The sequence below is a fragment of the Bacillus rossius genome, chromosome 15 (genome assembly GCF_032445375.1).
Source record: "Bacillus rossius redtenbacheri isolate Brsri chromosome 15, Brsri_v3, whole genome shotgun sequence".
In the NCBI taxonomy this organism is placed as follows: Eukaryota; Metazoa; Arthropoda; class Insecta; order Phasmatodea; family Bacillidae; genus Bacillus; species Bacillus rossius.
The window spans coordinates 4,359,842-4,382,060 of NC_086342.1; the positions used below are offsets into that span (position 1 = coordinate 4,359,842).

Genomic DNA, 22,219 nt, shown 5'->3' on the forward strand with positions numbered 1-22,219 from the left:
AACAACTTAAAAGTATAAAGTAAACAGTTCATATAATGCACAAAAACCATTTTATATTGCATTATGTTTAAAGTTAATTTAAGATGGTTTTGAAAAGTAAACTTTCTAATTGATAACACTGACAATCATGACAATCAACCAACTTCAACTTACTTTTTTATGAAAATCTTATATACAGCATTTCACCTGGCTAACAAATCTGTTATGCATGCATTATGTATGTACAGCACTGTCTAGGTAGAGCCCGGACATGTTTCAAATCAGCTGACAACACAGAGGTACAGTCACTGCTACAACAGCCATGCCCTCTCTGCACACTACAGACGGTACAGCATGCAGATAGACAAGGCCAGATCGTTTGAGAAGCCTCGCTACTTACCGTGAGACAAACGAACACGAAGACAGCACGACTAGATCCCTCTAATTACAAACACAGATACTAGTATTCCACCGCTCCAAAGGGCTCAAACCATCACGTACAGCATCTAGCAGTGGAACATTTCTAAATATACATATTGCTGTAAATATACCTATAAATGCAATAGAAGTTAAAAAAAAATACATAAAACTAATCTCTATATTGACTCCAATGGTATTTCACTATACAGACAATTTCTTGCGCTACTGTTGACTGCTGTTGTGACAATGTTCCACTGGCACTGGAAATTTAAGGCTTCTGCCTATTCAAGACACTTTACCGTGAAACTGTTATTGAAGCTTTGCAACTTTTGAGCTTTTAACATTTAAAAACCGTAAAAACACATCTAGAACAATTTTTAGTATAGCTCCTTTAAGATCCATGTCCTTTTCTCTGCAAAGCAAAGAGCAGTTTTTGCGGGATTTTGAAAAATGACAATCACACTTAACAGTATTAAACAAATAAAACTCTATCCCTATCGAGGTATGCAGGACCTTCAAGGGCAACTCAAAAAAAAATTTACATTGTCAAGTGCATTTCCAAAACAAAATAGTACAGCAAATTCTCTCTAGTGTCTCTTGTGAGCTGCAATGTTGATGTGGAACAAACATGCTTGAACCTCAAAACTGTTGATATAAAGTGAAAGTTTTTCCCTTGTTGGTTTCATTATTTTGAAGAACCATGCCAAAAGTACCAAAGCCAAAAAGTTGAAAGTCAAGACATCTGCTCTAACACAGTCACCAAACTTCAATGCTTGATGCACAAGTATTTTTGCCTCTGTACCAAATGTAGATGAGAACCAGAGGGAAAATTAACAACAAATAGATTGGAGGGTTGCGTGGAAATTTTTTTTACTTGTAATTAGTGATGGGTCGGATCTAAATTATCTTGAATCCAAATATTGAATTTGAATCGAAAAAGGGTACGTCAATCTACCTCTTGAATCCAAATCAAAGTTCCGATAAATAAATAGTTTTAATGCAGTAGATTACTTCAACTCTTAAAATGTTTGTTTCCTTTACTGACTACATTTTCTCAATATTTTTCTATGAATATTTTCTTTCAAATCTAAAATATTTTAAATGCTACTGATTCAATGGTATTTAAGGATTCAATAAATTGAATGAACCATCCCTACTTTCAATGCCTCCTTGCCTGCTGAGTACGTTTTCTTATGAAGCTGTTTTCAGTAACGGCAGGTTGTAGCCGCTACTTAGCGTTGCTGTTAGTGGCTCCATCTCGTTGCAAATACTCACAGCTAGTTTGCAGTTGCTGGAGTGAACACAGCAATAGGTAGCAGTTATCAGTTCCCAAAACATCACAAATGTTTTGTTGTAAGAAGCATATGGTGTTTGTCTGCGCTGTCATTGTATTGCCCAGAATACCTTTTCAGTTTCATCGCTGGGTTCACCTGTGTATGTTGCCACCATGTTGTCCATATCATCTGTTTGGCATCATCGTTGGGTTCGTGTTTGTATCCGTGTTGTCCAAGGAGTTTGTTAGTATTCATCGTTCTTGTGACAAACGTCTGGTTGTTCGTCAGCCCACTACATTCGTCAGTGCTGTTTTTTTTTTCCCCCCGACTAAATTCCTTCGATAAAATTCTCTGTGCTGTCTGATATTTAAAGTTTGACTATGTCTGTTTGTGCTGTCGTCATGCTATCCATATAATACCCTTTCATCGTTGTGTTCGTCCGTTTGCTGTGATGTCAAGGGTTGTGCGTGTCTGCATTTACTGTTCTTGTTGAAAATGTCTCGTCACTGTTAGCCCGCTGTGTTCGTCTGTGCTGTCTGATATTTAAAGTTTGACATCAGCTGATTTTGGCTTGTTCTGTGTGGGTTTGTTTTCATTTTTATTTCTTATTTTGCTTTCTTGTTCCATTACAAACAGTGCAAAATAGCAATGGCATATGTCCAAAGAATTGTATTAAATCATAGTTGTAAACCTCCAGTGTATAGGTACCTCCATTGTGAATATCCTGTAAATGCCATTATTTCAATGAAAATTCTATGTGGTATTAAGTAAAAAAAAAAAACTTGGTTTTTCAGAATAAAAATTATAATTATAACAAACATTACAACTTCACACGTAACAGGGATAGGAAATTTTTATTTTAGGGTACTCTAAGATTTTAAACAATCGTAAAAATGCATTGACAGCAGACTTTTACTAGTGTCTGCTATGTCTTCAATGGAATCTAGAAATGAATCAATAGGTTTATGAAAATAAAATTATTATTAATAACCCTATTGGAAATATCTATACATACTGTCATAATTTTAATGCTAACACCGGATCCAACCTCAAAGTTAAGAGTTTAGAGATGCGAATCACGAGTTGCGAAATTATGCAAAAGTAGGCAAAACATGTTTAAGTATGAGAAAGTATGTAAATGTGTACAAAAGTATTGATAGCATGTGAAATCACTCGCTGTTGCCACCATCGGTAACCACGCGCCACCGATCAATATTCCTGTATTGAATCATCGAGGAATCACCAACCGGCTATCTCTCTCTCTCTTTTCCCCCTCCATGGCAGCATTATCAAGTAACAAACATTAAACGCAAGTACCCTGTGAAAGAAGTATAACTTAAAAAAAATAATAAACAAAATCTGCTTGTACATTCCCACCCCCTTTTTTTTTCTCGGTCCATACCATAATTCGTCAGGAATTTTTCGAAACAAACATGCACCCTCCAATGTATTGTTGAATATGAAGTTATGTCTTTAGATATTCTAACACAGACACACATCTGTGTTCACACACACAGTGTTAGGACTACCACATACACATGCAAAGGCAAAACCTGTACTCTAGCACATGTGCACACTTATGTCTTCTGGTAGGTACATAATATTTATTTAAAACCAAAGAACAAAATATACAAACCAAGTGGATTGTGACAGTTAGTTACGTTACCAGATTCATATCATACCTCGTATTACCTTTATTCTTACATTACAGATTCTGATGTGAACTTGAAATACACAAATACTTGTAAATGTATTATTTTCCTTATCTTAATAATGCTACAAAAATCCACACAAGCAATATTTTATTTAAAAATGCAGCTTGTAACCACTCAAAACAAAAGTTTTTTCGTGAAAATAGCACAAAGAGAATTTAATCTACTACTTAATATTTTTTTAATGGTAAATATAGTACCATCTTCATTTATAAAATTTAATGAATAACTCCAAAATCTTGCATTTAAAAAAAAAAGGAATTTAACTATAAATAAAACAATAAAAATCTTATCTTTACTACTCACTAACAGTTTTTCTACTAAAAAAAAAAACTGTTTTTGTATTTTACTTTGTAGCACCAGATCTAGGCTGTAATCATCACATTATATTTTTATTTTACAGACTGATAGGGCAAAACATTCAAGTTTTGAACACTTTTTGAAGCCACTTACTTGGTCTGGTGCAACTGTTATGACATTTCTAGAGTTCCGCATGAATTAATAGATTTGAGCCCAGAGGTTACAAACTGTTTGAAAACATAACGTAACACTGTAAGAATGCATCTGATCCAATAATTTTAAAATGCCACTCATGTAGAATAACTGTATTTTTCAAACATAGCAAAGCAAGTCATTATTTTTAGAGCTTGTTAAATAGAAATTAATTTTATTCAAAGATGAATTATAACACATTGTTAGATGATGTTGAACATAATATTGGCTTTTTTTTCGCTATGGCTCTAACAAAAATGATGATAGCAACATAAAATATGAAAAACAGTGTAATGTAAAATAGTTTGAAAAGTTATGAGCAAATTGTTTACGTACGGTACGGAATCTTCAGTACGCAAGTCCGACTCCCCCCTATCCAGTTCGAGTTGGGAAGGTCACAAATTTTTATGCACATGCTGATTTTCAACAACACAATGTATGTAATTTGTAGTTCATCAAGTAGGTTAACTTGACATGCCAACAGTAATTATGGTCTCAACATGTTCAACAGCTTGCACATTTACTGGTATTACCTCCACAAACTTTCAGCTTGCAAAACATTTCACAAGACCTGCTCGGAGCCACAGCAGGCTGACCAATAAGCACCTGTACACACCGGCCTTTTTCTTGTGCAAGAATGTGAACACCTTTTGTACATCTCGACTTCTGGCACACTCGAGTTATATGCTGGTTACTAGTACACATGGACTTGTGTACTAGCTGGTGCACTAGAAGGGCACACACTTTAGTGCAAGTCCAGTGTAAAAAAAACAGTAGCATAACTTTTATTTCCAAACGCAAGTTAATTTTAGGCCATTTTGGTAAATACATACACAAAATTTTAGCAAATAATTGAAAATCCCGCTAAAACACGGAGTACATAAAATTGTACAATTTGTGTCCTCCAATATCTTTTTTAACAACTAGCAAGAATTGGATTAAGTGTTCACTTTCTGATTCACCCCCCATTGTTATTTCCGTGGTGAAGAAACAAGGCGCATGTGTACTGAGCTTCGACGTCAACTACTACACAACACACAGACAACCACCCCAACCACACCAAAGCGCCCGGGGTCCGCCACCACAGTGTTTCTTGCGCTCTCTCTCTCTCACCTTGACCCTCTGGAGATCTATTGGGTTCATGATCGAGCCCTGGAAGAACTCGACAGTTGTGAAGTGGCGCTTGAACAGACCTTCCAGTTCCAGATCCGGCGGCTTCCTGCACGCGCACCGACAAGTTACATAACCATCCAAAACAAAAAGAAAACACAATCACGTTTAAATAAATTAATGATCACTACACGACAAAACCAAAAAAGCTCTAACCTATCTTTATACCTACCGCAGTCTAAACATAATTAGAAAGTACATGACAAAATAAAAAAATAACCCATTCTAATAATGTGATTAACAGTACATGCTAATTGTAAAAATAAATTTTACAACTGAAACCAGTTAACATTGCATTTGCTACAATGTAATACATACCACTTGTCGTCCTGCTTTGGGAAATATAATTTGCCTGTACTTAAGATAGTCATAACCAAATTTCAAAAAATTATTCCCTCTAACTAAATGATAGCAGTATGTAAAAATCAGTAAGAGTTCCTGAAGTAAAACTGGTAAACTACAGAATTAACACACAAGTGCATTAATGTCAAAGTATATGTAGGCTCCTATACACTAAAAAAAGTTACATTCAGAAGAATCCTTTAAAATATTAATCTTACTAAAGGAGAAAAGCAGCCGGTAGATGAGGGAGGAAAGTATATCTTATGAGGAAAAGGAGTGTGACCAGAGATTTTACACAATTTCAATGAAAGCAGTAATGATAGAGTATTCATAAATCCATATTCTAAGAAATTAAAATTTTTTTTCAGACAGAAGCTATCTTTCTCATCTGATCATAAGGATACTATACACAGTATATACAGTGCTAAACTGGAATCTATGATACTTTGTGTCAGCAAGTGATTTACCAATTAAATAAATATTCTATTACAAAAATTAACCTACGAGATCTATTTTGTTGGCAGCTTCTAGTTATGATAGCTTAAATTTTACATAGAAGAAATGTATTAGTATTTAAAAGTACCTTGAGCAGAATTCAAATCTTCTTTCAAGGAATGTGTAAAGGTAAAATTTTTATCAAAATATCAAAATAAACAATTTAACTAAATTTAGGTACAGCAATAACAATTTTTTTCTAAACTGCACTATAAGTGTAGGAAATAAATTTAAAAAATTAATTACTTGTGAACTAAGTTCTAAAGCTTTCATAGGCATTTTTTCATGCCACAACACTATTTTGTTGAGCAGCCAACTAAACAAAATATCTGAGCTACACAAGACATTCACTAAAACCATGCCTCTAAAAATTGTCCTGCAGACATGCAAATCCAATGTTAACGTGATTTCAGTTTTTTTGTTTTATATTTCGTTTACATGTACTTAATTGCTGCACTGGCTACTGAAGTGTTCAAATAAAGTGAAATGCTGGTGTTAACAATTTAAACAAATGCATGTTAAAATAAACTGATGACTGTCTTCGTTGCATATTTATTTATCTGGAAAAACTAACGTACAGCTGCACAACAGCAGGACTTTGCCTCAAAACAGTTCTTACAAGCAACATTGTAACTGCTCTGAAACACACGTAAATATCTGAAAGTTCGAGAAACATGGATCCGAAGTTTTTTGGTTAATCTGTTTTTTCCAATTTTTTCCCCTCACTATTAATTTCATTAAGTAAAATATCACTAATAGTTAGAATAATGAAAATAATTCTAAATGGAAAGAATATTTATAATAAATTTCATTCTTGTTTCCTCTGTAAAAAATATCATTAAAAAAACATTGGTACGTTATTTACCACCTTCATTCTGACTGAACAGGCATTAAATTTAACATAGTCTGCAAAGAAAGGTACGCCTATCTTGAAAAACTTCAAAACCAGCACTTGTGTTAAGTACATGCAAAAGAAAGTTCCAAGACCAAATAAAAAGATGAAGTTACATATTCAAACCATCATCGACTGAATTTGCTTAAGTTGCATCCTTCATTCCATTCGATGCGCACTCGAGCGGTCGGTTGTTTTCCCGATGTCCACCAACGGATACTAACGCCACATGCACTTCATCTTTGCATTTGCCTCTGCGTAGCTATCATCACAAGCAAGCAGTCTCTATCCGGAGCACCAAGGCAGGACAAAAAAAAGGGGGGGAGGGGGGTTGACGTCCACAAAAATTACGAAAGAAGGAGACCAAAAAGTGACCGGCGGCGCGCGTCTGCCCCGTCCGAGGCTCCCGGGTCCCCGCGCAGGAATTACCTTCACTCGCTCTAGGTCTACGGCATTCATCATAGTTCCCTGAAAAAACTCGACGGTGGTGTAGTGGCGCTTGAGCAGTCCCTCCAGCTCCAGGTCGGGCTCTTTCCTGGAAGACAAGGGGGGGTCGGGGGGTTGGGGGGCAGCCCACCACGTCTCGGCGGGCGGCCTCTACCGGGGTCACTGCTCTAGCGGCATCCATCCGACACACCGTCAGTCGCGGCCAACCTCCCGTACCGACACCCTCCCACTTCACCCCATTTCATGCCATTTTGGCTTGCCGAACGAGAACCACACAGCTCTTGTCGTAACTAATATCATTTACTTTCTTCTCCTCATTTTAATTACTTGCAAAAATACTTTGTATTTTGCATTAACATAGCACTCACTCAAGATACCTTACTGCGAGTGCTAATTTTATGTTATATATAGCGTAACAATAAATGAAATTATATTTGAACTGAAACTGCAATCTAAAAATTACTATTGCAATAAGAACCTTTGCAAGTTTGTGCTATTGTGATCTAGTTTCAAAATTTATTTAGTCTAGGAGTACAGAGATTTCACGTTGGCACACCCGAACCTCTGGGGCCAGAGTTTGCCGCCAATGCACTATCCGGTCGCAACGATCACTTCCCGGCCACACACAGCTCGCTTCCACGGGCGCTTTCCGAAACCCTGCGTAGGAAGTGCCTCCAGCTCATCACCGCTCACTCCAGCCAACATCTGGACCTTACCGACCTCAACAATTGTACATCGTCGTACTTTCTTGCTTCGATGAAACCTACTGAAGCTCTAACTGCTATAGTTCTGTCTCCTCCAAAAACTGGATTTGAAAGCGTTAATGTTTGCACAATTGAACCTTTCTTAGATGAAGCCAATAGAGTATCATTCAATTTTAAAGCAGAGTAAATTTAACAACAAAACATCAAGATAAAGCTGAATATAAAGTTTCACTTCAAATCACTTATTTGGCTACCACACACTGTAGCAATTCGATACTCAACAAGAAAAATATCATTTTAGAAACTTAAACGTTTAACATAAAAAAAAAAGCACTGGAAACTTTCAATTATGGATAGTTCAGTAACATATTTTCCCCTAAATACTCAAATCATAACTGGTTCTTCTAATATTTTTTTTTATCCCTGGCTTTCAATTTTTTCTTTTAAATATAAGAATGAGAATTTTACAGAACTGTGCCACTTTCTTGTCACATACTGGGCATAACCAAAAATTATATTTCAGATATGCAGTTCCATATTCATTAAATATTCTGACAGTTTGTTTAACCTAAACAGGGGTAGAGCAGTTGGCAGAAAATATTGACAGAGTAATTCAAAATTTGCACAAATACAAAATATTAGCCAAGCAAACCCAATTTAATAGTAACTATGTCAAATTACCAATGCAAATATGTACACCCAAATATAAATAGATATGTACCTATATAATTATTTTTTTTTAAATACAACTAATAAATAATTTCAAGATTATAATTTTGCAGATTTGAGGTTGCGAACTGGTGACAGTATGTAGGATGGTTACCAATAACTGGCTTAGTGAGTACTGATGGTAAATCTACCACAACTATTCAATCAGGTAGGTGTGTGCAGTGAAAGAAACACACTATGAAGATCACACAGCAAGGGATTTAAAACTAAACCAGAATTCAAGACATTTTCTTCCCTAACACTTTAACCACTTCTATTTCAAAAAACAAATGATTTCCGAATGCTCATGAGAAAAACCTACCTGATACATTTGAAAAAAACAAGAACTTTGTATTTTGTTCTTCATTAAAGCATAATTAATAGAAGTGCAGGTATTATGAAAAGAAAATATCACAAGATAAAAAATTTAATTTTTTTAACTTTTGCATAGCACAAGAATAAAGAGCAACAGTAGGCCAAACATTGTGAAAATTACAATGAATTGAAAAAAAAAATGCTAAAAATGTATTAGTCATGTTCAAATTTTTACATAAAATAATTAGTTGTGGTATCACATCTTATTAATACATTTTTATATCACTGTTACACCAGGTAAAATTATTTACCCCAAACTAGCATCACATTTTGTTCACAACCCTTACAAGCCATCTTCTTTGTAAGAAAACTAAAGGAACACAAGCAAATAATAAAAAAACAGTATTAATCAAATGTACTAAAAGTGCCGAGTCTTGATTCTGTACATCATTACAAAACAAATATATTTTGATTACATCCACACAAAGTAAATTGTATAAACAAAAGCACAGTTTAAAACAAGCACCCACGGTTGAAGCATCAGGATGGGCAAACATCACCGATTACCCTTAGTTTTCCAAATACTCCTTTTCCACACTTTCATTAACACACACATTTCATAACTGAAAAACATACATGCTACTTTCGCTCCAAATATAATTACACATCTTCACTTAAATAATGACTTGCAACACACACTACTTCCGAGCCTTATTAGTTTTTATTAGATTTTATTTTAAGTGAAATAAAAATTAAAAATCTAATATATAAATAAATGAATGTTTATTTAACATGTCATTAGACTTATAGGTAAATACACAAGAACACCGTAGCGATGAAATGCAATGGTGGGGTGAACGGTAGTACCATGAGAAAACATTTGTAAACAGGATGATGATCCTGCAATGGTTTACCACTGTCTCCAAGTATTAAGCCATGGGCACGGAATTTATCAAACTTACAAGACTTTTCTAACTGGGATTCGTAACTACGACTTAACAGCACGTGATGTTCGAACATCTTTCTGACTAAGCCAAAATTTAAAATAAATTAGAAGATTAAAATAATGTTTTTTTTTTATAGCATGAATATTACACAGATTTTTTTACAGATTCTCTTGGAAAATATATGTTCGTCTGATCAACTTTAAAAAAATAAATATTTATTGTGATCAGGCAAAAGACAATAGATATCAAATTTTACTTCAACTTAATACACAATGGTTTCCATCCCTTACATTAATGTTATTAAAAACTAGATTCAAATTAATAACACACCAATTTTTGATTTAAACACACATCAGTTTTAAAGACATTAAGATACTACATAGAAAGAAAAAAAAATAGTGATACTGTTTTGTAACTAAGATGAAGTCAATTTCGCTGTGTTTTCCAGGTTTAAAACACACCTTTTCTATTCCTCGCATTTTTCCAGATTTCTAGATCTTCCCTGACTGAGGGAACCCTGCTCAACCCCAAAAAAATCCTGCAATCTACTTTTAAATGCAACACAACCCACACAAATTATAACAGTACTCCATGCACAACCACTGGCATGTTCACTCACGTTCTTCCTGTGAAATGAATGACCCATTCAGGGTTCTATGTCTTACTGACATCCAGAGTCATAACCATGGGCGTCGCAACCGGGCGGGACGGGGGGAACACGTCCCCCCCAATAATAAAAGTCTTCAATTTCGTCCCCTCCAATAATATATTTAGTTTCGTAGTTATATTAAAAATATGATTTCTGTGATACAAACCATATGTTTTGCATGGTGCATTTAGTCCAATCGTGGTAATGTGAGCACTTTTTAATTCGATCTTCGTGTAAAATCAAAATCAGGTCCGATACCAAATACAGATATGTTAACTGTGTTTTTACAAATTTGTTCTCTGAAAGTACTTTTTATAAAAAATAAATTATATATTGCAACCAACTATAATTAGAATATTTAGGAAAGAAAAATGCCTAAAAACCACCTTTTTGCACCTTCAAACCCCAAATTTTCTCGGGGGAGGTCCCCCCCACCCTCCGCTTTTTTTTCCCAGGGGATGGATATTCCTCAACACTAAATCAATTGAAGTCCCCCCCAAAAATATATCCTTGTGACGCCCATGGTCATAACTATGAGGTGTAGAGTGATGAGAATATAGCGACGGCAGAACTCATCGGGGGGGAGGCGGGGGGGAGTAGGCCTGTGCGAAGCTTCGACTGAGCGAATCAAAACTCTCTTTGATATTCTAGTTGACCTCGCCAGGATATTTGCTATTCCTTTTACTTGAAGCTTCGGTTGTGATGCAAAGCTTCGCTTCTGGTGTGAAGCTTCACATTTGTTGCAAAGCTTAAAAACATTGTAAGCCTAAGATTCGCTCATGAAAATATTTATAGTTTTTTTTTTGCGTTGTTTAAGTATTGCTTGAATAAAGCTGGTTACTTAAAAAAGTCAAAGGGTGGCACTCCATTTGCTTTTTCTGACTGCTCACTATTAATATTATGAATGGTTATTTTATAATTTTTATTGAATAATGTTATACATATGCCTAATTGCTTAATAAAATATTCAGTTTAAACATTAAAAATGTTAAACAATTATTTTTTTTTTAACCTCAATCCTGTGTTTTATAAAAATAAGCGTAATACAGCTTTGCCGAGAACAACATTTGCAATTTGATTTGACTTCGCTAATGTATTAAACATACAATTTGATATTCACTTTGCAAAAAAAAATATATATATATTATTCGCACATGCCTATAGGGATAGGGGTGAAAAAAGAGTGGGGATGGAAGTAACCAAGAAAAACCACCGGCACACTGCAAATGTCTGTCAGTTTTCCCCACTTGCAAACACTCAGGTTTCGACACGCTGGGAATCGAACCCAGATCGTGATTGGTGGGGGAGACAAGTCTACATAAATGTAGGTTTGCCGTCAGAATATATCTAGGACGCTAGCTGCTATTCGAGGAAAACAGGCGAACATTACCTGTGAAGAAACACTACCTCGACGTCTACGTCCTCCCGATCTTCATGGAGGAAGTCTTTGAGGAAGTGAGAGACCGACTCGTAGGTAATGTGACCACACACTACTATGTGCCTGTCGGGAATCACACAAAAACACACGTAAGACATTTCAACAGAGCTACTCCCTGTCTTTCATCCATAAACTGTCAAAAATTGCTTTTAGAAACGTCCACACGAACGTCACAATTTTAAGACTGAACCACCTTAACATTACCTTCAGTCAGTTTGGTATCGTACTCTGACAAACCCACAAATTACACACCGTTCAAGATAACGTTACACATTTTAAACATTTTCGATAAGTGCTGCAAGGAACATCCAGGCTGAGAGCTGAATATTGTAGTAAACAAAAAATAGATTCATCAAACAACAACCAGGCCAGCTGATCATGTTTTGATAACTATTCCGTTAATTTTATAAAAAATATTCAGCTTTCAAAGTTTATGTACTGCTTGCAGCACAAGTCAAAAATATTTCACCTTATCTTTAAATGTGCACATGTAGGCAGCATTTTTTTAAAAAATTTTAACGGCTGCTGGTGAATATTTTTCGATTTAAAAATTACAGTAAAAATAATAGCTGCCTACAGTATGTAAATAATTATTTTGATGTCATGAATGAGCATTTAGTTGCAGTTCTTACAAAAAATCTCACTCGCCAAGTAACACTGACAGAGCTGATGAAGTGACAACTGCACAAATGGTTAACTTAGCCAAATTTGGCAGCATAATTTATTATTTTGCCGTTTGCTGGCCAGTTAGCTTGCAAAAATCTAATTTTACATAAAAGAATCTTTTGAATCTTTGCGTTCTCCACACGCAAGTTGTTTATTCTATTACAAGTGTGCACATACATGTAATATGTAGGTGACTGTATGTGAGCACATGTAAATTTGCTACTAACCATGCAAGTCAATGTAGATTTGCAATCTGATACTTTATGTGAAGACTATGCATGGTAGGTGTTAATATATTCAAATACTACTGTGTGTGTCACCAGTTAAGATTGACTATAATAACGAAAAAAAAAAAAAAATTTATGTACCACAAAGCTGAAAAACCTTCTGAAATGTCAAGAAACATGTTGTTTGGCCTAAGTTTAGCCAACATAATGTAAGAAGCGAGGTGCACACTACAGAATTACTCGCTCTAATGATATCTCTAATGACACATCTCTAAATACAAAATTCTGACTACCTTTTTGTGAAACTTAAAGGATGGATAATTTGTTTAAGTATTTAATTTTCCATGCATAAATTAAGTTTAGTATTATACTGCTATGTACCATAGATAATTTTTGCAAGCACCATAAGAGAATAAAGGCCAAACTAAAAAAAATATTTATCAGAACCAATTTAATATTTAACTTTCAAAACAAATATTTCGACATTTTCATTAACATCAAACCGAAATCTTTGAAGTTTTCAATATCTAAAAATTGACAACATCCTCAAACTTTTTTTATGTGGGTACTACTACATGATGAAGTTATTACATTAAATTAAATTTACAAATTTAGTACAAGAAACCAAAACCTAAATAAACATTTTACAGTAAAATTTAGAGGTGAGGCCAAGAATGGCACACTGAATAAGTATTATTTGGAGTTGCGGCATGAAAGTAACGTTGCACGAGACAGAACTATTAGAACCAATTCTCAGGCTTCCAAAGACATTTGTGTGATAAATGCAACAATGTCACCCTCATTGCCGACAGCACTTACGTTCTTCGCATTCCTTCTACGTATTACAGTAGCAGAACACTTAGTACCTGAAGAACTAAAATATGTACAGAGTCTGTAAAAACAGGAATTATTTTAGAAAGGGGTTCTAAGATAGGAGCATACACAGTTTTATTGGCTAAATTTTAAAATATTTACTATTTTTCTCCAGTAAAGTTACTCAAAATGCTCTATGAATATCACTACGAATGTTAGCAAAATTTAATTTTCTCCTTCAGTATGGAAATAATGGGATTAACACAGAATGAAAATACTAAAATCAATCATACATTTCATTATAATTCCTTAAATAAAGCAAAAATACATTTAAAAAAACATTTCTGCCGTTCCGTTCATTTTCTTATGGTGCTCTGCACATGGTATTTTGCCCCAAGAACTTACATCTATTCAACAACTTAATAGTAATAAAAGAATTTTAAAAACATACTATTTATCAATCTGATAATGTTAATGTAGTATAAACAACCTACGAAGGCTGTAAAGTGGAAAGATTTTTTTACGGCAGTTCTCTAGCTTCTCGATAATCCTAAATTGCATGTCTACACGTGCAACTTGCTTTAGTGCTTTCTGCATTCCCGTTTTCGCACGTGACTTCAGTGCGTTACTTTCACGTCGGCACACTGGCACCGGCTCCTCCGACCGGTCGCTGCAATTATCTTTCAGCGAACAGTCGGTGCACGCAAACCAGCGTCTCTCGAGCCAAGTGATTGGCTGCGATTAGTTGGCAAGGGGGGGGGGAGAACATTTAATGTACAGAATCGGATAACCTGGTATTCAAACAAGACAAGAGGGCAGTCGCGTCGGTCCTAAGTGTACATCACGGCGAGATTCTTTCAGGACTCCTGATTTTTAACTTAACATACAAACAGTTAAGTTTAAGAAAAAATTAAAGATACAGAAACAGACAATGAAAACTTTCTAATAACAGGCTGAAGAAAAAATTTTTTTTACCCACCTTGAATTTGAAAGGTTTGTACACACCACACCCTTGCAAATATTTGAAAAATTCTGCTCTACAAAGTATTTTCATTCCATAAAATTATTAAATACGTAACTATGTATTTTGCAAATGTACGCATCAGAATAAAACACTTTATTAAAATTGCACAAAAAAGTTATTTAACACCAATAATTTAAATGGTATGTGAAATTATTTTGTATAAGACAGAGCTCTTCATTAACTTAGTTTGTATTAGTAAGTTTTCACTGTACAGGGGGCCAAGACATATTACAAAATATGAAACAAAACTTTTATCTCCAACGTGATGTACACTGCCGCCTGTCACGTAACGTAACATAACGTAACGTAACGTGGCAGCCGGAGCGACGCGACTGCGACGGTCCTGCGTAACACTAGAGCACCGACCAAATGGAAGGGCAGGCTGCGGAAGTACGGACATTGCCGATCAAGACACGGAGTAAACCGTGCGTGTTGCTCAGTGCTGGTGTCGCAGCAGCGACACCCGACAGTGCAAACACTCCGTGCAACTTCCATCCTCTACAGCTCGGTGTCACATGTTTTTGGAAATGCCTGGACTACCGAGTGACAATAAGCTTCCACGCACCAAAATTCAAGGTAAATGTTTTCATTCATATGAACGTCCCACTGCAGAATTGTGTAGGTTTATTGAAACTGATGTTCTTAACTGAGTTGTAACACAAAGTATGTAACTTCGAAAAACTTATTTATTGTACATGATTAAAATATTATTCTTGGAAATTCATAAGCTATTACGCCATCAGCAAGTAAACTCCAAATGCCTCTAAAACAAAGACAGTTTACTTTTCCAAATAGCAAGTTATTATTTCACGATGATATGTAGCCCGTCTGTAAATGTTCTTTCCGATTATAATATTTTATTGTTCAGCCAAATTTTAAAGGGTACAATCATAAAGCACATAAATAAAAAATGTTTTGTTCAAATTAAATTATAAAACACTGACTTAAGATACCAGATTCAGTGGCACCCTCTTTAGGATTTTGTGAATCAAATGTCTTTCAGCACAATTTTTAAATATGCAATTTGGTTTTCATACACATTATTATCAAAATTACATACAGTCAGTGACACATTTTTTAAATGAAATTATTCATTATTTCTAATGTTTGACCAAATATATTTAAAATTAACAACAGAACAATAAATTGTTAAAGAATCGAAGCCACCCCTAAATCCTTCCCAGCTTCGAATCCTGAGCGAGCCCGCGACGGTGACTGCATCGCTTCAATGTTCGATCTCCCAACACACGACGGCACAGCCAACCCTCAGCTCTGAACAGTTTCTTCCCCTGCCACACTGATAACTGATGGGGGTCTTGCACAAAACTCCTCAGAAAGTACCGTAAAACTGGGTGAATGGAAACAGCGGGGTGAATAGAAACAGTCCGTTCAGAGAATCAAAAAACCCAATTCTTCAATAAAAATATCACGCTTAATAATGTTGGGAAATAACTTGCTAAATATTAAAAGAAAATTAATAATGATTTTATTCATAAAGATTTTTTGAGCAGAATGTTTCTATTCACCCCGCTGTTTCTATTCGCACTGTTTTACGGTAACTGAGTAATCACATGATGGAATCATGAAAGCTATTCATTCCAAGGTACCTTAGCATCCAAAATTTTTTTAAGAAAGGTGCAGAAGGCAGTGTGATTTTCCCCAAGAAATGTAGTGACAAAAACTATTTACATATATAAAAAATAATATGTTTATAATTTTATTTGCTACCTACATAATTACCTATTCAGTGATCATGCTGAGGTTAAAGATTCCTGTGGATTTGAAGACAAAGTGATCAAAACTGTAGTTTCTTAAAAACTACTTTTGTATTGTTTTTTTTTCCTTCTCCGACAAAGTGATGAGAAGTGGGAAGGGGGAGATATTCACAATTCAATAGTCCAGTCACAGCAAACCACTTATTTCTGACCATAGATTTCAGTGGTTGCAAGATCTACATCCTGTATCCTGAATGTCCAACGGTGTTTCCAAAAGGTTTCCCAAGGACTATGTTATTTAACATAGAGTTCTTAACAGTCACGCCGTTCCAACACTTTGCAGATCAAGCCCAAAATGCCCGCTGGATTGTTTTGAAGTAGTCTTCACTCATACATGGCCTGCTAGTGTTTTATGTTTACAGAATCCAGCACTGTTGAAAAATTAACTGGTAAACAAGCATAAATTGGTGACTTGTTCAAGGAATATTTCACATACTTTCTGTTAAAATTCTTGTGGGATAGTGTAACCAAGTTATTCTCAGTACATAAAAATATTAAAACCAGAAAGAACAATAATTATAAAAGAATACATTGAAATGTTATAACTTAATCAACTACAAATTTATCTTTTAAAAAAAAAATAATTCTGAGCATACACATCCCTTATTAAGAAAATTCCATGATATATGAATTGTCCCAACCAGAAATTCATATTCCTTTGAACTCGGCTGATAAAACCATAGGACAGCGCAACATGTACCTATACATTTTTTGTCACAGACCAGACAGTTTAAATTCATAGATTATTTTCCAAAAACATGAACATCAGACATACCTTAATCACAACCTTAGCAGCAGATTACGCTATCAGCAAATATCACATAAAATAAACACTTTTAACTTGTGTACCAAAAGTTGTGATGCAACATATACCATTTCTTTGAACCCAAATGTGTAGAAAGTGTCAATTTTGTGTCTAACTCTACAAGTTCAAACATACTGTCAACACCATGCACTGTCCCTTCTACAGGCTAGCAACCAGAGGTGCACTTTGCTATATACTGTAGCTAAGAACAAGAAGTAATATATATAAGGGCTTACCCACCACACAAAATAAGTTACGTAACATAACCTGCTATATTTCAGTTGTGGGGGGAAGGAAGGGAAATCCTGTAGCCTACAACCCTTCCACACATCAAAATAAATTCAACCAAGGGCAAATAAATGGATCACATCGAAACAAATTTTCAGTTTTGCCAAAGAGATGGATATTACAATTTTTTTTTCATTTACAAAATTTTAAAAATTTTGGAAATACCTAGTTCGGATGGAACTGCGCGAGCACTCTGGTAGTCACTATGTAAACCTAACAAACTTTTGTACATACTCTCAAATACTGTTTTTAATGAAGGAGGAATACAAAAATTGATCGACAAAAACTACAATAAAGAAATTAAAAAATAGACTTCTTAGCTGCAGCTTTCGTAATTTTTTTATTTTTTATAACTCTGTGATGGAAAGTCAAGAAAATCTGTAAATATTCTGATTGAGTTAAAAAATTAGAACTTTTGGTATGAATAGCATACAATTGTTTGCAATTTTAATCAAAAAAGTAATTTCTTTTACATATCAAGTTCAATAGGCCATACACAAAATATTTCCCAGTATACATCTTTTTCTGATGTATTCTGCTGGATAAACTAAAATCAATAGCACAAATATTATTGAATAAATACTAGGATGTGTGTCAGTAATTAATATGCCACATCAGACATGTTCATTTCAATCCCTACCCCCAAAAGCCAACCATAAAATTTTTTAATTAATTCACCAATAAACCAAAAAAGTACAGGTTCACAACTCCTTACCCAAAAAATTGACACAAATGCATTATCAAATACAATTTTCTCTTTCGTTTTGTGGCGTGTCTAAATTTGGGGCTGACGTGTTCAGGGTAATCTTAAATTCCAGGTAGTCTTATAGTTAGGAAGATGCAGCTAACATCTGACAGTCTGAATTCGTGGTTACAGTTTGATTTTTTGATTTTGGTTCTTAATAATTTGTAGTTTAAAAGAATCATGTTGAATATCAGTTATATTTATATAATGTGAGGTTATTGGGATTACGTTAGAACATAACAAACCCTAATTAAATAAAAATTAAAAAATTATTTGATTTCAGATCTTTTGATATTTTAGAATTTTGGATAAAGCATTATACTTGATAATTCAATATGAATACTTAATCTTTATTATTGTCATGTCAATGCTACTTATGATTTCCCGGCAATCTAAAACAAAACTAGACTGACGACACTAACATCGCTCAGAAATTATTTTATTAGATCAATAAATATATTTCAACTCATAACTTAAGGAATACAATTAAACCTAATGGAGACCTGGTTAAATTTCAGAAGATTTGAGTGTTTAAAAAAATCAAAAATATTTCACTGGATCCATAATAAATAACTGTTATAAACTAGAATTTTGGAGGATGGTTGTGTAGCATGTCAAAATCTCACCACTAAAATAAACTCACAGTGCTACAGGCAACAAAGCTGTGAATACGACCTACGAACACACATTGTGTAATGGTTGAGGCCGGAATTAGTGAATGTAAATTGGTGTTAAGTTGCACACACACAAAAGTTTCATTCACTAAGAAAACTAGCATAAATTCGATGTCAACACCATCACTCTGCAATACTCACGAATCAACACACAGTTACTACACTATAACTATTCTAAAACTGTGAAGTTCCACATGTGCTGGTCTGTAAAACAAAACAAAAACTGTAGCTAAACTGCGAAAATTTTGTCAATCACACTTTCCGAGAATTATGTCGACTCAGGATGCCGCTGCCTTTTAAGAAATAATTTTTTTTTTTTTTTTTTTTTTTTTTAAGTTATTGGTGAGGGGTATTATTAAATGTATTATTTATGTGGGAATAATTTGATGGAATTTCTTGCTTTAAAAGGCTCAAATTAAAAACACTAGTTTACTAAATATTTCCTAGATGTAGTTAGGTACCTGTTCTCCTTGGTTATCAAGGAAATAAGTTCTACAATTAAATAACGACAACCTGCAGATCTAAATGTTCATGTCAATACGCAAAGTAATTCAGAAGCTGTAAAAAAATTTATCGCCACAGAAATTGAAATAAAAAAGGACAGATGATGAACAAAACATGTTAAAACCTCTATTTTTCTGCCATATCTACCAACACAACTATAGCATTACTTTGCAACGCAGTTTTCTTTAACTATGGCTTATTGCATTTTTAAATTTTTTATTTAACAAGTCTAAAGAATGGGAGGAATACCAAACACCTACCACTAATTATTTTAGACTTCTCAGTAAGTTACGAGAGCAGAACAGAGCACCAACACTATATTTTATTAATTTCCTATGAATATTTTTACAAAATAATATTTAATATATTTTACCACACTCTTTAAATACAGACACACACATGCACACACTAACACAAATAGGCCTGTTCCATTTTGTACTGGTCAGCACTTCAGATACAAAAAAGCATTCCCTTTTTTTTATATATATATAAAGCATTGGCAAGTAAATTTTTCTCATGAATTTTATACGAGCATAGACAAACACCCTCAGAAAAGTAGACATACTTGATAATAAAGGGGACCATTTACATACATATGAACATGAGAAAAATTAAATATGCATTTCCACAGTAACAGAATCTCAAAGGCTCATGTCTTTTTACACTATTGATAATCCCACTTGTATCTGAAGATGTAAGATGCTTGAAAATTAACAATTATTGACATCCCTAAAAGAACATGTGATATATCAGTTGTTCTTTACTTTGAGCCAGACCCATTGTTTGCTTGCAAAAGTGTGCGACTATCTCGCTCAGCAGAATTTAGTATTTTTACTAGCAATAAAATTTGCAGGGCAGTAAAATATTCCCAGTAAAAATCAGAATATAGCCACAGACACACACACATTGAACCACACATATTGGAGACACACATGTTGACACATACAGGCACAAAAAACACGCCCGCTAGCACAACATTAACTGCTCAGAGCATACGTATCAGCAAATTATATTTGTACTTCTTGTGTATAGCCAAAAAAATTAATCTTGTTTCAGTATTGGATACTTAACTTTCCTGCAGCAACTTGTCAATCTATGACAAAAATAAAATTTTGATAAATGTATTTAAAACACAGTATTAACTAATGTTCAAAAAGTTTCGAAAAAGTTGTTTATGAGTGAATATTTAGATATAATTCTTTACTGCGAACTGTGTTTGATGTCCTGTTATGTATTTAAAAAAAAGTAAATTATTGTTGTAACTTTCCATGGTTAGCAGCTTAAAAACATAAAAATAAATTTTTATTTATTTATTTTTAAAACTTGTGACACACCTACATTTTTCATTAAAAAAGTATAAATTCCTAAGCTTGATAAAAGTTAAGGTTTTAGACTAAGAAAAAAAAAATTTAACCTACAAAATGGTATACTAGGGTTTGAACTACATGTTCGGGTCACGACCACAGCACATACTCCTCGCGCTCACAAACGCCCACATACAAACCATACAAGCACGTGTTCTCATGCTTCAGCAAAGACACTGCTTCACAAACAATAATTCACGAGGCCACAGCATTGTGATTCAGCAGTCAAAACGTCCGTCCCACAAATTTACACACACCTACCCAAAAGACGACAAAAAAAAACCTGGATTACAGTCAGTTGTACACAACCACAAAGGCACGTACTAAGAGTTTTGATTCGTCACGAAACACCCTACAGCAGAACTGTTGACGCAAAGCCTGTCGACTGCACTAAAAATTTGGAATTATTTACTAACCTAGTTTTTGTCGATTAAGGAAATCATTTTCTTGATTTAAATTACACCGACATCAAGAAAATTACCAAAATGATACTGTATTATAATTGCGTACTTTAGACTGAAGTGAAATCCTGGTGGGATGTGAAGGGAGAATGTGTCGACAGAATCACTGCAACCTTAAGAGATGTCCATCTCACCTGTCTCTATAGTTCTGAATCACTCAAAAAAAATTTCAGGCAGACAATGAACCAAGATAGGAACAATTTCAGTTTCGACAATGAAGTCACTATCAGCATGTACGAGTGTAGGACAGGGGGAGACACTTGTGGCAAAACTGTACTGATGACATCATGGCTAACACAACTAAAAGATTCCTTATGTACAGTTTACACACAGTTCATTATAATCCATTATATGATTTTCCAATTTAAAACCTGATGTTTCTACGTTAGTTAATCCAGTATGTACCTGCTAGCATTGTATTTTAAATAGCCTTTTAGATAGTTGCTTTCGAGTTCGGGCTTTGAAAATAGTTATTGAAAAAAATAATCTAACATTGCATTACTAGACTTGCAAGATTAACCTTGTTGTTATTTGAGTACAAATTTTTTTTGGCTTTCACATATTTATATTTTTTTTAATCTTATCAATATTTTGGCGTTTTCATTATTCATTAAAAATTATAATGCCATTCCGTTTCCTTTTTCTCTCAGCTTTTACCACAAATCTTCTTGGTGTTCGGCGAGTCGTACAATCAATCTTCACACAAGGTTCATCACTCAAATTACCTTCTAGCACAAATTTTATTTTCCTCCTTATGTTTCTTGTAATGCAGCATTATTCAAAATAATTTTTTTTAAGAACATGGGCAAGCACGCATCACTTTTGTAAACAATTTCCAGTTCAATTCCACTTCAGAGTTTTGCCCAAACAACGAGCTTAATAGCCCAGC

The 22,219-nt window shown here is 34.4% G+C and overlaps 1 protein-coding gene across 21 annotated transcripts in view; it reads right to left on the reverse strand.

The window, feature by feature from the left end:
* Window positions 1–22,219, reverse strand: part of LOC134539349 (calcium-activated potassium channel slowpoke) — a 223,340-nt gene that overhangs the window by 87,458 nt on the left and 113,663 nt on the right. For all 21 annotated transcript variants that reach the window (XM_063381318.1, XM_063381306.1, XM_063381309.1 and 18 more), the window contains exons 8-9: window positions 11,937–12,047; window positions 4,991–5,096 (exon numbers count right to left, since the gene is read on the reverse strand). In XM_063381318.1, the coding sequence (XP_063237388.1) occupies window positions 4,991–5,096; window positions 11,937–12,047 (217 nt within the window). The remainder of the gene's footprint in view (window positions 1–4,990; window positions 5,097–11,936; window positions 12,048–22,219) is intronic.